We start from the raw sequence: 17,947 nt of genomic DNA, 5'->3' as shown, positions 1-17,947 counted from the left end.
AGGAAAGAGTTGACGTTGCAGCTCAAGTCCAAAGACAGTCCGAGGCTGACTTTCCCTTCTTGGGGCACTTCAGTCTGCTTACTCTGAAGGCCCTCCATCGATTGGACGAGGCCCACCCACATTTTGAAGATGTGAAGTGCTATTGAGAGTGCAGAATGTATACACTACACAAGAGGCTTATATTGTAGTTGTTCAAAGAAGACCTTCAAGTGAATCAAATAACAGCAGAGGAAAATAATGTAGGTAGAGATAGTATTTAAAATTGCATGTCAAGTATATATTGCTATTGTAAATTCATCTTTTTTTATATTTTTAATGAAAAGAAAACTGTTTAATAGATTGGGAAAATATAAATGAAATTAAAAGAAAATAATCTGTTGGCATAAGTTCCAACAATGTAACATAGTCATCAAAGCCAGTTCAAAACAGAAATAGATGATAATTCTGCAGTACAATAATTATAAAATTGCTGTAGAGAATGCACATTTTTTTCTAGACAGGCTTATATATGGATAATTTTGAATACTAGGTAAGATTAAAAAATAGTATACCCATGTGCCTATGAGGCACAACTGAAAATCAGCTTTGTTGATTTAGGATAATCCTTAACTCATAACACTGAGATGAATGTTTTGGATGTATCGTTACATGCATAATTTTACCGGTACTTAGTTAGGGTCAACTTTCATTCTTGAGTGTATTTATGTTGATATTATTGTATGTCATAGGTTTTCGATGACTTCTTGTCTTTTGATTGGTTTGGAATTTGCTAAGTAATTTCTCTAAAAGCAAATGTATGTATTGAAGGCCAGGCACGTTTTTTCTCACTAGAGCACCTACTAAAATGATGGTATTAAAAAATGTTTATTGCCTTAATTAGAAATGTAATGAAATAATGAAGGGATAAGTAAACTTTTAAACAGATTGGTGATACACCTTTATAGTATTCACTTACTCCATGTAAGAAGGAGAAGTCGAGGCTAAGAAAGAACAATTAGACAAGTTTGTACTATTTGAGAGCATAGCATCTGTGGATATTATGTCACTGTGTTCTGGTTAATTTCAGGCACGATTTCTGCATTCCATTAGTGTTTGCTAGAATAAAGGACCAAAATAGTTCTTTTCCTTTGAATTTCCATAAAAGGACTAGTTTCTCATCAAAGATCATGGTGCCAGATAGATACAGTGTTTTTAAATGCCTGGAATGACTTTTGGTAAAGAGTCTTACTTTTTTTTAAAGTTTTGTTTTGTTTTGTTTTGTTTTGTTTTTAGTATTCTCTACACCCAACTTGGGGCTCGAACTCACACCCCTGAGATCAATAGTCTCATGCTTTTTTGAGCCAGCCAGGTGCCCTGAAAGATTCTTACTTTAAAATAGGCCAAGTTTATTAAAATATAGTTAAATTTAATTATTTTTCTTCATAGTGGGCCTTCATAAAGGCTAGTAGTCTTTTATTTCTTTCCAAAGATTGATTTTATAAATCAATTTGCACCTAGCTTAGTGATCTAGAAACAAAATAGCCTAGTTATTCTTTTCCTCCTTGGGTCTAATGGTTATACACATCTTATTTTAGCTGATGGAGGTATGCAGCGCATTGTATGAACTCAGCCTGTACATTTTCCTTTTCCTGTATTGATTTTCTAAACTTTGACTGCATGAGTCTCAGACCATGGCATAATTTTACTGGGCTTTAATTTAATTTACAGGGGTCTGAAAACTATGACAAATATACATGATACCAGAAGTTAACAAAATTGAAAATTTCTTACTTAAAGTTCAAAACCTCCCCACAAATTGTATCCCTCTGATGTGGTAACTTCAGGCTCTGTGTCTGAGATTGAAGAATATGTAAATTCAAAGACATTTTTAAAGCTGCTGCCTGGGAGCCAATTGTCTCACAGAGGAAACATACAATGTAGCCTCCTCTTACTTCACTTGAATTGTGGCATTTTATGCAAGGATATTTTGAAGTAATTCTCTTTATTTAAAAAACAAAAATGGAACCTAAGTTCATTAATATTTGTATTGGTTAGGCACCTGGTTTAAGCAAAAAAGAAATTTGTTAGTTTATATGACTGAAAAGTTCAGGAATGTGTTATCTATCTTTCTGCCTCCTTTATATAACTTCATCCTCAGGTTCTGTGTAGGGGTGAGATGGGGACCACCAGTGCAGGTACGTATGTTCTCAGATTCAAATCCAGGTCAAGAGAGAACCTATATTCTTTAAGAATCTGAAAATGAGTTCTTGGCTTGAGTCTTGCTGGTCTTAGTTGGATCCTGTGTTCATCTCTGAACCAATCCCATGGTCAAGGAGATGGGATTCCTCAGTAATTTTAGATGTAAGTCATTTGCCCAGTGTTGGGGCTGAGATCAGCATCCACCCCATTCAAAGCACATGGATCAAGGCGGAGTCGGGCTTTATCAGAGGAAATTCAGATTACTGTTCACAGAAAATGGGTAAGTGTAGGCTGTGGCAAATGATAAATGATAAACGATAAATGATCGAGGTGGAGTAGTGCTTTATCAGAGGAAATTCAGATTACTGTTCACAGAAAATGGGTAAGTGTAGGCTGTGGCAAATGATAAATGTCCAAGGGCAGTGTGCTAGTGACTTTGCATTTAGGCTGCTATATCTTGTTCAGAAACCAAAATAATAATTCTATTGGAATAGCATGTCCAATACAGGGTTCATTTAGACGGTGGTAACAGAAACGTAAAATAACAATAGCTTAACAAGATGGAGGTTTATTTTCTCTGGACATAGTCAGTCCAAGACTGATAAAGCATTTCCATGACAAAACCAATTTTCTTTGAATTGCTGCAGCTCCTGCAATTGCATTTACATTCCAGGATGGAAGAAAAAAAAAAGGCAAATAAAATGAGTGTCCACCAGTTGTCTACGTTCCTGTTTAATAACTCCCACTTATATCTCATTGGCTGGAACTTGGTCATATGGCCATGTACACTTGTAAGGAAGTCTGGGAAATGTGGTTATATAGATTGGTACAATGCCACCTTAATAACCCAGTAAATATTTTGTTAGTAAGGAAGAACGAGTGAATGGCTATCAGGCAGGCAGCTGGTAGTCTTTCAACATGTGTTAACTTATTAACTGATATGGATGACATAGGAGGCTTGTTTAAAAACCCAGTGAATTTTATATATTTAAGATTTAAAACTTGTTTTAGAAATAGATAAAAATATAAACAGTAAAAATAATCATACCCTAAAATTGGCAACAAGGTGTGCATTGAATCAGTATCAAATAAGGTCAGAGGAAGAGTAAAATATGATTCCAATTTACCTGTCTCTGTTTGGCTATAGTGAGGTCCTCTGTCAAGATAAGGAACATAAGAGGAGTGCCAGGTTTTCAGTGGAAGTTAAAGGGTTAAGTTTTGGACATTTAAAACTATAAATGTTGGTATCAGATGACATTCGGGTGATGTCATTTGGTCACCAGCTAAGCAGCTGCACATTTTGATATCTATTGTGCATTTTCTGGCAGAGAACAGAGAACTGGATATTTTAGAAATTCTCCATTTCCCCCAGTCCCTCTGTTTCACCTTGTGATCTAGGTTACTGAAAGTTAGGGAGAGCTAGGTCCAAAGGACCACAGTTCCAACTCCGTAGCTTAGAACAAGAGAAGTCTTTGTGTCGTCAAGCATAGGTTGGGTGTTTTGAGGATATGAGGTTCAGCTGTCTTAGATTTGGTACTGTTCTTTGCAGGGTGAGGGAATGGGAGGAGGCAAATGGATTCACAAGAGTGAGTGACATAGGCAAAAACTAACTGATAACATCACATGTTATTCCTAAGGAGCAAATGAGACTTTTTTTAGGCTACTGGAGGATTTTATAGAACTGCAGTATTACATTCTAAAGGAAATGTACCCAAAGAGGATTTTGACTCTGCTTAAGCCTTTGATGGTTACATTATCAAGTCACCTTGTCTTTTGTCACTTTGTTGACTGAATTATGGATGTTACTTCTTTGAACTTTATTTAGTTCAACATTTACTGAGTAGGCTTTTTGCCTTTTTCCATTATTCTAAGTACTGAAAATAAAACAACTATTAATAAGGGGGAAATGCCTTCAAGGTATGCTGTTATCATTTCCTATTTATCAGTTTCTATTGTTTTCATGTCATACTAGGCTAAATTTAAAGACAAGACATTCCACAGAGCCTAGTGGACATTTTGTATGGATGCTGTAATTTAACCAAAAACATTGAACCAATACTAAACAGGGTAAGGCGATTTGGAAAACAAATAAGCAGTACATTAGTGAGAGCTACTGTTGCTCAAAGTCAATATTAATTGTTACTAGAATGAATAAATAGTTCTTCTGTTTATTCTTATATAATGTCACACTTGGCTTTCTTTCAGGTTTTTAGAAGTGGTTGATCAAATGTTTTTTTCAGGTCTAAAACACTACAGAGCTAGCTTTTGGGAATATACCCAGTCTGAGAAACGGACACAAAAGTTTCTGTGTTCAGGAAGTAAGTAGCTTCTCTGAAAACCTTTTTAATTTATACACACAATGAGGGGTGCCAATGTACTATTGTTAGGATGGTTGTTTGGGTGATGTCATTTGTTCACCAGTCAGGCAGCTGGGCGTTTTGAAAATCGATTGTAATTTCTTGGCAGAGAGCACAGCAATGGGAGCAGTCAGCTTTGGAATGGGCCTTTCTATGTTTAACTAAAATCATTTTATTTATGAAAGTAGAGGTTTTCCTTATCTACAGTCAATCACTCATTCTGTTGTGTTATTTTCTATTATTTTTCTATCTGTCCTTTTCTGAAAATATAAAACTGAAATCATCTTACCCTACACAATGACTCTCCCTTCTGCAGGCATTCTCTTGATGACTGGTGCCCGCTTCTACCCAGATCCTCTAAACCAGAAATCTCCAAGTCATCTGATATCACCTTTCCTTTCTTGATCACCAACTGTAGTAGCAGTATCCCTTTGCCCTGTGTCTGTTGCTTTTATCTGTGAGCAAGCTCGTACCATCTCTCTTCTGGAGAAGGATGTCTTTGTAACATCCTCTCAGGACCAGTTCTCCGTTCTTGCCCCGTCCTATCCAGCTCCTGTGATTACTGCCAGTGTAATCGATTAAAAAGAAATTTAGGGGATGCCTGGGTGGCTCAGTCAGTTAAGCATTTGAGTCTTGATTTCAGTGCAGGTCATGATCTCATGGTTCGTGAGTTTGAGCCTCACATTGGGCTCACTGCTGTCAGCACAGAGCCTGCTTGGGATCCTCTGTCCTCCCATCTCTCATGCGGTCTCTCTTTCTCAGAAATAAACATTAAAAAAATATTTAGATTGTGTTACTCCTCTTAAAGCCCTTCAGTGACTCCACATTTCTTATGAGTTCGGATCAGACCTAAATTTCCGACTTAGAACATAATTCTAAGGAGACATGTGATGGTTCAAATGAAAGTATCTTGGCCATTTTACTTTTCCTATTGTTTCAGAAGGCTAAACCATGATAAGGGTGCATTCATTCTTTATGTTAAGAATGACATATTCGATGCTCATCCTCTGTAGAACAGGACTGGTTGTTGCCTCCTCCTCCTCCTTTCTTATCTTCCTCATGTAGTTCTTGACGCTTTTATTTCATTATATGTTCATTCCTAAGTTCTCTCTCTCCCTCTCTCTCTCAATATATATGTTATTTATGTACTTTTAAACCTTGTATCAATAATATACTACTATATGTATCCCTCAACTTTTTTTCATCTGCGTTATTTGTGTGATTCATCATGTAATTCTAGTTTGTTTATTTTTACTGATGCATAGTACTTTCGTGGCATGCGTGCAGCAATGTACCACAATGTTGATGTTCATCTGCAACCCCTCTCCCCCATTTCTCAGCTATTCATGACCGTTTCAGATCAAGTTACCATGCTCTTGGCCCGGTGCTTGAGAGCAGAGGGTATATTATTAATCTTTGTGGTTACTGTTAATCCTCATATGTGTAATGATTTTTAGTAGACTGCTTATCTTTAAAACGAATGTCTTGGGGCGCCTGGGTGGCGCAGTCGGTTAAGCGTCCGACTTCAGCCAGGTCACGATCTCGCGGTCCGGGAGTTCGAGCCCCGCATCAGGCTCTGGGCTGATGGCTCAGAGCCTGGAGCCTGCTTCCGATTCTGTGTCTCCCTCTCTCTCTGCCCCTCCCCCGTTCATGCTCTGTCTCTCTCTGTCCCAAAAATAAATAAAAACGTTGAAAAAAAAATTAAAAAAAAAAAACAAAAAACGAATGTCTTGGTTGGTCACCATTGGTCGCTGATTTGGGCTCAAACAGGGGTATCAGTTGCCTTTGTAGATTAATAAAACCTCACCTCACTTAGCTGTCTCCAGTAGTAAATCCTTTGTAGTAAGGAGAGATCCTTTGTAGTAAGTGTCTTCCTTTCCAGCTGTTCAGAGTCCTGCTTGGCAAATGCTTTCTTTCTAAGTCATGCACGTGTTTCTGCTTAAAAAGACCAGTGGGGAAGGAGTAGCCTCCAGCAGTGGTGTCCTCCACTTTCCTGGAGTTTGCCCCTGCCACCAGCTGTTGGCCCGTAGTCCAGTAGTTCTCAAACTTTAGCCTACATCAGAATCACCTGGAGAGCTTGTCAGTTGTTGAGCCTCACTCACCCCTGGAATGTGATTTGAAAATTTTGGGCTTGAACCCAAGAAAATGCTTTTCTAATAAGTGCAGGTGATGCTGATACTACTGTTCCTGGAACCACACTTCGAGAATCACTGCTCTAGGCCAACATTTCCTAATCTTTATTTTATTTTCTTGACTCGTGGAGCCCTTTAACATTAATATGTAATTTCATATCACTTACGTGAATTTTAAAGTCACTATATAATTTTGTAATTTTTACATGTTATAAAGAAGGACTTTAAGCTTAAAAAAAAAGTGTCAGCTTAGTATTAAACATTGTGGTCCCCTAGAGCCTTGCTACTCAAAGTGTGGTCTGTGGAGCAGCATACCTGGGAACTTGTTAGAAATGCAGACTCTGAGGCCCCACCCCAGAACTAATGGATCAGAATCTGGACTTCAACATCGTAGTTATATAGTATTCTCAGATGATTGATATGCGCATGAAAGTTTAAGAAGCCACTGGTCTAGAGCTCACATTAAATCCAATCCTGATAATATCAAAACAAATAAGAAACATTTCAAATTTTAATGTTTAAAAATTGGCGCGTATTTCACTTACTTTCATTTTCTTACTGTCACTTAAGAAAAGCAGTATCTCAGGGCGCCTGGGAGGCTCAGTCGGTTAAGCGTCCGACTTTGGCTGGGGTCATCGCCTCTCCGTTCATGAGTTCGAGCCCCGCGTCGGGCTCCGGGCTGATGGCTCAGAGCCTGGAGCCTGCTTCGGATTCTGTGTCTCCCTCTCTCTCTGCCGTTCCCCCACTCACACTCTGTCTCTCTAAAATAAAATTAAAAAAAAACCAGAAAATAAAAAAAGAAAAGCAGTATCTCCTCGCAAATAAAACTAATATATCAAATTTGGTTTGGGGACCAAGTGCTAAAATTTAGTGATGTGTTACAGCACAAAAATAGATGAATGTATTCATGACCTGATGTCTGGAAATATTTCTTTTCCCACACAAAAAAATCAGCTGCCTCAGTGTGCCTGTGTGGCCCAGTCGGTTAAACGTCTGACTCTTGATTTTAGCTCAAGTTATGATCTCAGGGTTCGTGGGTTTGAGCCCGCGTCAGGCTCTGAGCTGACAGTTTGGAGCCTGCTTGGAATTCACTCTTTTTTCTCTGCTTCTTCCTCTCTCGTTCTCTCTCTCCCTCTCAAATAAACATTAAAAAAAAAAAAATCAGCTGTCTCATTTGATAATTTTCATGAAGTAATAGATTTCTGACTGCTACTTGTAGTAACCTCTCTGCAATAATACATTATGTGTGTGGAGAGTGTTTTTTTCCCCTAAGTAAAAGCCTGATTGGATATGATTTGTAACATTATTTTTCAATTATTTTGAAGTAGTACTAGAAACATCTTTCATGAGATAGTTACAGTTTAGAAATCCGGAGGGGATTATTTTGAGGCAAATTTGCAGAATTATCATTTAAAAATGTTCTTATACCTTGTGTTTCAATATCATTGTTCATCGTACCTCTTTTCTTTTTTTTTTTTTTTAATTTTTTTTAACGTTTATTTACTTTTGAGACACAGAGACACAGAGCATGAACGGGGGAGGGTCAGAGAGAGAGGGAGACACAGAATCTGAAACAGGCTCCAGGCTCTGAGCTGTCAGCACAGAGCCCGATGCGGGGCTCGAACTCAGGAACCGTGAGATCATGACCTGAGCTGCAGTCGGACGCTTAGCCGACTGAGCCACCCAGGCACCCCAGTACCTCTTTTCTTCAAACAGCTGTCTATAGGGATAATAATAACGGCACCTTTTAGGTTGTGAAGATCAGAGTTTTAGATGTAAAAACCTAGACGAGTGCCTGGCACATAGTATGCTTAACATTAAATGACTGAAATCACCCGATCCCTTCCCTTTTCTTGTGTTCTTCCTCTTCCTCATCAGTGTTGTTACAGTCCAGAGCAGGTGAAGGATAGACAAATTTAATTATCCATTGTATAAAATTAAGGGGTATACTGGGCCCAGTACAGAGTCTCGCTATCTTTTTTTTTTTTTTTTTTCTCCAGCAGAGGAGAATACTATAAAGTGGAGCTATGGAGAAGTAGAAAATAGTGCCCAGGGAGAGGTAGCAAGGTTCAAATAGGGAGTTTGTGATGGTTATTAGTGTTACTGGTCATATGATAAGATTGTACTTCCTAACTCTTGTTGGCTGGGGTCATGTGACTTATTCAGGCCATTGACGTGTGAGTAGAAATTTTGTGTGTCATTAGTTGCCTATATAAGAGCCTCCAAAACTCTTTCCCTCTGGTACAGTGACTGGTTTTAGGATGATGGCTGCTCTAACAGCTTGGCTTCCTGTGTGACTGTGAAATGCAGAGCAGCCCTGCCAGTCTTTGGTTGATATGTAGCATGATTAAGAGATAGACCTTAGCTGTTTTAAGCTCCTGAGATATGGGGGATATTTATTATTGCAGCAAAATGTAGACTCTCCTAATACTGATTGTTGTTTTGAGATCTGAAAAGTCATATTATTAGTAGGATAGCAAGTATGGAAGGGGGACAGGAGTAACTTACATGCCAAAAACTATGATGCTAGGAGACAAGAACCCAAGAGGGTCATCAGCAGTGTGTGCAAATCTAATGTCTGTCCTGGGGACACAAGGTGGAGAGAGGGGTTGGGATCTCCCTGCCCCTCTTCTCTCCTTCTCTGTCAGAAAATTGATACCCTATCAAAAGTACATAAAACTGGTTATATACATTGTGAAACATGTTTGTTCTCCTTGTCAGTGTGAAAATAGTAATTTTAAAACCAATGTAGAAAATAAATACATAGGAAAACCAGGATTTAGGAATAAGAACCATATTGGAGGGCTTAGACATTGTTCAGTACCACAGAAATGGTATGTCTTCTCCATTCCTTCCCCTTCGCACATGTTCATATCCTCATATGCTTACAGGCACATATGTGCACATACCCATCAGATTTTTATCAACTCCATTTGGATTCAATCCATCTGGATTCAAATTTCAAATTGCAACTCTTGGGGTACCTGAGTGGCTCAGTCGGTTAAGCATCTGACTCTTGATTTCGGCTCGGGTCATGATCTCATGGTTTGTGGGTTTGAGCTCCGCATCAGGCTCTTCGCTGGCAGTACAGAGCCTGCTTGGTATTCTCTCTCTCCCTCTCTCTCTGCCCCTCCCTTGTTCGTGCTCTCTCTCTCTCTCTCTAAATAAATCAACTTTAAAAAATAAAAAATAAAAGTAAAAGGCTCTTCGTTAAATAAAAATAAAATGAAATTGTAACTCTTCTCCTTACTTCCCCCCCACGTTCCTGGTCTCCTAATCAGTTGTGTTCCCCACCTCCCCAGTACTTAGCATTTTCTGACGTTTACTTATTCAATATGTTTGCTGTTATTGTTAGTCTCTCCCCAACTAGAGTGTAAGCACCACAAAGAAAACTTTTTTTTTACCTATTTTGTTCACTAAGAACAGTGGCTGCTACACAAGAGTATTTGTTGAATTGTAGTACCTTCATGAAGGAAAAAAACAGGAAGACAGTCTGGATATGGATAGCTGCCTTGGGGTTCTAAGAAGACAGATTAAATCTGATGCAACTTTGTGATCTCAACTACATTTTAAACCACAGCTTGATTCTCTTACTCTCATTCTCTAGCTTTTAAAACAGCTCCAGTCAAGCAGAATTAAGCTTCTTTGTGAAATCTTCAATGTGTCATGTTTAAAGACTGAATTTTGAAGGTAGCATACAAAGTGGGAAATGTCATGGGCTTTAAAGACAAGCCACTTCATTGTTACCTATTAGGTGTGACTTTGGGCAAGTTACTTAGCCATGAAATCTAAATTTTCCTATATTTAAAATGGGAATAAAACATACCAGGGCATTTATTAGGTGGACTAAATACACATGAAGTTATGTGAAAAATGCTTAGTACACAGGAGGTACTGGTTTATATTCGTTTCTTTCTCCTTCCTTCTCATCATAAAAACAGCTTTTATTAAATTTTTATTTAATATAATTTTACATATTTTCATCTTAACCCTAATTTTGGTTCCCACTGACCTTTGGTTAAGATTACTAAAATTTAGTAATCTATGGTAATTAAAATTCTGCCAATATGTTTGAAGAGCCCATTCTATATAGCATTCACTGGGCACAGATTCCTGGGGATGTTGGGAACATCGGAGTTTCTCTCATAATTTCCACAAAAGGTGTTTGGTGTCAATCTTATTATCAAAAATACCAACCAATGCTATCCTCATTGGTTGGTATTTTTGACTCTAAGGCTGGAAAAAGTCAATTTCTTCCTTTTGCACAGTAAGAAATTAAGTCATGTATCTGTTAAGTGGCAGAATAAAGGATAAGAATCAAAACTGACCTCTTGTTCAGTGCTCTTTCTATCATATTGTATTTTGATCTAAATGACACGCAAAGTTTGGTGGGTTTGTTATTAACATTGTAATGATGAAACAAACTTTTATCACATGTATCTTACTTTTTCAAAAGGTAATAGCGCGGGATACTAATGGGTGTACACGAAAGGGTGTCTCCTTTAGCTGTGCACCTACCACAACAGGCTGCCACCACTCGATGCATATTTCCCACATGCTCTTCTGTTATTTTACCCAGATGTAAACTTCTAGGTACTTTGCCTTTTTCACTTAAAAATGTGAAAGTGGGGCGCCTGGGTGGTGGAGTCGGTTAAGCGTCCGACTTCAGCCAGGTCACGATCTCGCGGTCCGTGGGTTCGAGCCCCGCGTCAGGCTCTGGGCTGATGGCTCGGAGCCTGGAGCCTGTTTCCGATTCTGTGTCTCCCTCTCTCTCTGCCCCTCCCCTGTTCATGCTCTGTCTCTCTCTGTCCCAAAAATAAATAAAAAACGTTGAAAAAAAATTTTTTTAAAAAATGTGAAAGTAATATATTGTAAATGATATGTGTTTGTTTCTCAGAGCCCCATGACCACCTCTGGTTCCTGCCAGGTGGCATCATGAACAAGTACTTTCTTGGCATTGTGTGAGGCAATATTCTAGGCTCTGGAAGTGGAGGATTGAAGAAGAGAGAAGAAAACCAGAACCACTTGTCTTCACAGAGCTTACCTTCTTAGTTTGTGGTTGGTGATATGATAGGGGTACAAATAATGGTCTCTGTGATAGACCAGAAGAGGGAGTAATGAATTTCTTCAAACATAATCAGAGGAAGCTCTAAGGAAAGAGTGGAAATTTGTATCTGGACTTTAAGTGATGGGTTGTAATTCAACAGAAAGGACTGGGAAGAAAGAGCACTCCAACACAAATGTATTGGAATTACAGCTTTTTGTGTTTTAGTCTTACGTATCTATTGTTTTGCATGGTAGCCCTTGAACTTCTACATTCAAGGTGCCCATTTGCTTGACATTTTTGAGAACTGAGTCCTTCTGGAAATGGCTTCTTTGCAGAACAAAATTGCTTATTTGTCTTAGAAATCAATTTCTGCTGATCTTCTAATTCTTTTTTTCCCCAATTTGTTTACTTCAACTAGAGATGAAGATTTTAATGGGTGATTTTTTCTTTCTTTCTTTCTTTTCTTTTCTTTTCTTTTCTTTTCTTTTCTTTTCTTTTCTCTTTCTTTTTCTTTCTTTTTTTTTTTTTTTACCTATTTGGCCTTTTTAAATACAGGTTCCAAAGTTTTCTTCTTTGTTTTACTTTTTTCTTGTCTGTGTATGTTATAACTAACTGTTATTGGCTTCAGTGTCATTATGTGCTCGCAGCAGACAATGTCAAATTTGGCTGCATGACACAATTATATGGAGAGTTAAAAAAATGCTGATGCCTGGGCCCCACTTGGGTCTGGGGTGTGGCCTTGGCGCTAGGAGTTTCAAAAGTTTCTCAGGTGATTCTACTTTGCAGCCAAGCTTAAGAAACCCTTGGCTTGAAGTATTTCGGAGGTAACTGAAACATGCTGTGTGCTTCTGGAAAGTAGGTAACCATGGCTCATTTAAGTGATGTGATCAATCTTGTCGTCTCACATCTTTCACTAGGGATACAATGAAATGATTAGAATTGAGATGGTAGGATGAAGTTCTTGAGTTTGTTAAAGCACTCTTACTGTTATTCACCAAAATATAAATGCAACTAAGTAAAGCATATAAAGATAGACTAACTTTAAGGCCTTTAAATTCCTGTGTGGTGAGTGAAGGGGTAACAGTTCCTGTTTTGAGCTCTATACTAATCAAAGCTGTTTGGCTCATTATTTAAGTCAGAAATTAACAAATCTGTTTTTAGAGCTGATAACAATTACTAACTTATTGTCAACGTAGTTTGGCAGATGTTGTCTCAAACTCTTCTTGACTTTGTCACCTACTTTCGATGTAATACGTACTCTGTTACCATAAGAGAATCTTTGTTTACTCCAGTAACAAGATGTTGGACAAGGACTTGTAAACCCAAATAGTTACCTCCCTGAGGTATCAAAGAGCTTCCAGAAAGAAATCACACTGAACTTTAGACCACTCCTTTCTTTTATTCTGAAAAGTAATCTAGTCTATTTCCAGCTTGGAATTGGGAGCTGAGGTCAGGCTGAGGATGTTTACTGTGACTTCACTGTTTGATTTTGAAGTATTGTGATCTCCCACAATACACCCATATCTGGCAGTTTGTACTGCAACTGGGTTACCAAGTTTTTGTGGTTTTTTTTTTTTTTTTACATCTATATAGCATATTAGCACGGGGTCTGAAAATAGTGGGGCTCTGTGAACAGTATGAACAATCAGTCAGAATTGGGTTCAAAGCCCAGGTTTCTATTTATAAACTGTGTTACCTTGATATATTTAACTTATTTAGCCTTGATTTCCATGTCTAGAAAATTGCAGAAATGGTATCTCAATTCCAGGTGTGTTAATTAGGTAAGATATTTTAGATTCTTAGCACTGCCTGTCCACAATTGTTCTGTAATAAGTAATAGTTAACTAGTTTTCATATTGAATTATTCTAGATAATTATTCTAGTAAAAATGATACCCAAAAACTAAGTTCTAAATTTTCTTTAATAATGAATCCTATTATTAATAATGACTATTGAGGGTGATGTATTAAGAGTCACATTTTATATAGCTGAATTTCTGATAAACCTGATAACCTCCTGATAAAGGTATCGATACCATACCTTTGTTTATCATGATAGGCTTTATAGTTTTTCATTGTGCTTAGAGACATCTTACAAGAACTTAAAGATTCTTACAACATGAAGGGAGAAATTAGAAAGTTGACAGTATAGACTGGGCAATATAGTATAGTCAGGGCATAAATACCTAGGTTCATACGTACACAGTGAAAATAAGCGGACTGTAATATAGGCCATGCTGAGGTGTAGCCGAATCAAATGAGCTCATTAAAAAATGTTTATTGCATTCCTCTGTGTGCCCAAATAAGATCAGCATAATGATGACTCCTCTCATTTTCTGCCTTTCAAAATTGTGTTCATTTTTTAAGGCACAATTCAAATGTGGTCTACTTTATGAAGTCATCAACTCCCTCCCTACCAACAAGCCCCCCCTCACCCCCGCCACCCCTTCACTAGGAATCGCTTTTCTCTGTATTTCGTTGTATGTGATCTCTGCCTTGGCAGTCACTTTGCTGTGTCATATTAAAAGTGATGCTGCATCTAACTTTCAGGTGTTGGGTTGAAGGTTGTGTGGGGTCCTAGTTAAGGCACTGACTTTGACACCAGAGAGTTGTTCACTTTAATCTCCACATTGTCACTTTTGTGTAAAGATTTGCCCTTTCTGAGATCAATTTACTTAACTGTAAGCTAGGGATAAAAGCTTCCACCTCATGGTTTTGCTGCAAGATTAAATGGCTTAAGTGGCCTACGATAGTCAGTGTTCAGTAGATGATAGCGAGTGTGGTTATCGTCATTATTTGTGTATGGCATGCTATTTATTGTGTGTAAATATGATATGTAACTTAAATAAAACCTCCTCCTCTAGACTACACTTTTTAGGACAGGGAACTATCACTTGGCATTTTGCGTAAGGTTTTATAAATTAACAAACATTTGTCGATTGAGTACAGTAACTTTCTTTTTTTTTTATTATTTTTTTTTAATTTTTTTTTTCAACGTTTATTTATTTTTGGGACAGAGAGAGACAGAGCATGAACGGGGGAGGGGCAGAGAGAGAGGGAGACACAGAATCGGAAACAGGCTCCAGGCTCTGAGCCATCAGCTCAGAGCCTGACGCCGGGCTCGAACTCACAGACCGCGAGATCGTGACCTGGCTGAAGTCGGACGCTTAACCGACTGCGCCACCCAGGCGCCCCCGAGTACAGTAACTTTCACCTTCACTTGACTTTTAAAGACAATAGAAAAATTTCGTCAGAGTTGTTTTCTAAAATGACTTTGTTTTAAAATCCCTACAGGTACCTTCTCATCCCATAACTTCGGTGTCCTGAAATCTGAGGATTCCACCGAGATAATATGATAGGAACTTTCAGTGATTTGGAGCTGTATCCTACTTAGACTCATGCAGGCCTTCCAGATTTCCTGAGAGCTTGGTACAGCAACACACACTGTCACAGGCACAGACAATAATGCCATCTCTGCCTCAAGAAAGAGGTAAGCAGATTGACTTAATCACACTACAAAATGTGGATATATTATAGATCATCACTGAATTTTTTTTTTTAAGAATTAAAAATTAATTGAGGACTTTTAAGTAGAATTTATAATTTTACTTTTTTTTTTTTTGGTGGGGGGGCATTTGTGTTCTCTGCTCTGGAATTTTTGTTATTTCAGTGATATTTGGCTGGTTTACATTTCTTTTAAAGTTATTCAGGGACCCTCTCCCCTGGATCTGAATACAGAATTGCCTTATCAAAGCACAATGAAAAGGAAAGTCAGAAAGAAGAAAAAGAAGGGAATCATTACAGCAAATGTTGCTGGGACAAAGTTTGAAATTGGTAGGTCTCCTCAGAATCATAATTGTTGGGGAAACTGGTTTGATGTTGAAAACAATGTAGACATTCTGGAGATAATAATCTTTTGTGTAATTGATTTTTTTTTTTAATGTTTATTTATTTATTTTGAGAGAGAGAGGGCGAGCATGAGTGGGGGGAGGGGCGGTGAGAGAGGGCGAGAGAGAATCCCAAGAAAGCTCTGTGCTGGCAGTTCAGAGACTGATGCAGGGCTCAAACCCACCAACCATGATATCATGATGTGAGCCGAAATCTAGAGTCAGATGCTTAACCAACTGAGCACCCAGGTGCCCTGTAATTTATTTTTAAATGTATTCTATAAATTTTTTTATTTTATGAGACATTTAACATGTTAATAATCAGAAAGAACATCAATGTAAACATTGCTAAAAGCTTTAGCTATTAATGGGATAGTATTCAGTAGATGTGATTTTGATTAATACTTAGTTTTTAAATCAAGTATCAAATCAACACGAAACAAATTAAAATGTTAGATACAAAATAAAAAAACACAAAATTTGAGATTTTTATTAAAAATGAGAACCTGGCTTAAGGAGAAAAAATATATTTCTCTCTGTGTTTTAAAAAATTCTTTTGATGATGCTGTTGCTTTTTATTAATGAAATTGCAGTTCTTATGTGTAAACAGTATCTGTAGTATAGAGAAAAGAAGAATCATCGTTTTAAATTAAGATACATTTGTCCAGCATTGCAAACAAAACTCTTAACAAATACCGTAAGTACTCAAATAATCTTCCTCTCAGCCATTTTGCACTAAAAGTTAAGGAAAATCATGTGAACTTTAAGGATGTTAATTATTCTTACCCTTATTAATCTTTAGGAATCTCATTTCATTTACAGTAATTCACCAAAGTTCTTGAGCAATCAGTGGAATACTTCAATGGAATTGAGGTCCCCTGATACTCTGTTCCAACAAGTGGTCCTCAGAGGAAGGGACTTGAAGCAAGTTAGCATGGGAGGGTGAAATATGAAAGATTCAGGGTTTATCTGCAGCATGTTTTCTAGGAACAAGAGTAAGGCGACTGTTGTTAAAGTGACTGATGGGTGGTGTTAACTTACCCTCTTGCTTTTACGGTTCTGGCGGGGTTCGTAAGGAGCCTTGATCTATAGGAGAGTGTTTCAGTGCACTTCCCTGTCACTTTCCCAGGAAGTTTCCCAGGGCTGAAGTTGCCTTAGCATTCTTTGCAATGATTCCTACCTCCTTGCTGAGCCTGCTCATTTGTGTTTAACAAAATTCCTGTAGGGCCTTGAATCGAAGACTGTTGAGAGAATACAGTGCTAAGTATAGGGGAGGGAAAGAGAGAATGGACCATGTGTCTAGGAGAAAATGCTACCTTGCTTTTCCCTTATTTAAGCTAGTGAATGCAACAGCGTACTTCTTACAATTTAATTACTGCTTCCTTGACAGTTGACTTATATAATGGAAATACACTTATGCCGTTAGTCAGTACACCTGTGTTTTTGCCCTGGTGTTGCCTATTTCCTCAGGCAGAAAACCTTGCTATAGTTCTAATAGTAATTTTTTATAACTATTGGCCAAACATTTCCACGTGTATTATTTCACTTAATCTTCCAAATAACCCTGCATATAGGCTGCATTACTCCCTTGCTCCCTTTCCCCCTGTCTTCCCTCACTCTAATAGTGAATTTGAAGTGGCTAATAGCCATAAGAAAATATGCATGGAAAAATAAAAACAGGAAAATAGGATGAATCTTGTGGCTGATAAGAATACAAAATACATTCCTTGAGACCCTCTATAGTTAGAGATGGATTTGACTCGGAGCCTCAACTGAAGCAAATATTAAAACACAATCCACTCTAGAATGCACAGCAGGAGATAAAATCATACTGGTTATTCAATGGATATAGGACTTCTGTGTTCCTGTGTCTTGAGAGAAATTTTTCTTATAGTTCCTTATGAAGACACATTGTGGAATAGTGAAGTGCATTCCCACAGTTCTATAATTAATACATTATGATATTTCACATGATTTTCTTAATATGTCCTTTATAGCAGAGTTGAAGAAACAAGCCCGGTGAGAGTTAGCAACTTACCCAAGTTCATACAGATGGCGAAAGTGGAACTTGAACCTGAATTCATTTCATTCCAGATTCAGTTTTCTTTTTACTATATCATGCTGCCTAAGTAAAGTATGAATTGAAATTTAAAATGAGAAACAAATGTATCTTCTGTATCTAAAATTTAGATAGTTGCATGAATTCCTATTTTTATAACTTCTGCTTAGCCTCTGAAAGCTCTATGGGTCTAGGGAAAAAAATCATGGGACAAATTGTGAGGAATGTATTTTTGGTGATTTTTATTAAATGGGGACAAAAAAGATCCGAGAAGCGGGTATGTGATAT

General features: G+C 37.8%; 1 protein-coding gene across 8 annotated transcripts in view; it reads left to right on the top strand.

Moving 5' to 3' along the window:
• Positions 1–17,947, top strand: part of TTLL7 (tubulin tyrosine ligase like 7) — a 145,697-nt gene that overhangs the window by 33,793 nt on the left and 93,957 nt on the right. For 6 of the 8 annotated variants that reach the window (XM_011284903.4, XM_045036105.1, XM_045036107.1 and 3 more), the window contains exons 2-3: positions 15,008–15,203; positions 15,416–15,547. In XM_011284903.4, the coding sequence (XP_011283205.1) occupies positions 15,179–15,203; positions 15,416–15,547 (157 nt within the window). In that variant the 5' untranslated portion in view covers positions 15,008–15,178. The remainder of the gene's footprint in view (positions 1–15,007; positions 15,204–15,415; positions 15,548–17,947) is intronic. The other 2 variants (XM_019837310.3, XM_045036106.1) reach the window with 2 other exon arrangements.

Source organism: Felis catus, chromosome C1, assembly GCF_018350175.1.
Source record: "Felis catus isolate Fca126 chromosome C1, F.catus_Fca126_mat1.0, whole genome shotgun sequence".
In the NCBI taxonomy this organism is placed as follows: Eukaryota; Metazoa; Chordata; class Mammalia; order Carnivora; family Felidae; genus Felis; species Felis catus.
Note: the sequence above shows the minus strand (reverse complement) of the source record. Positions and strands in the feature narration are given on the sequence as shown.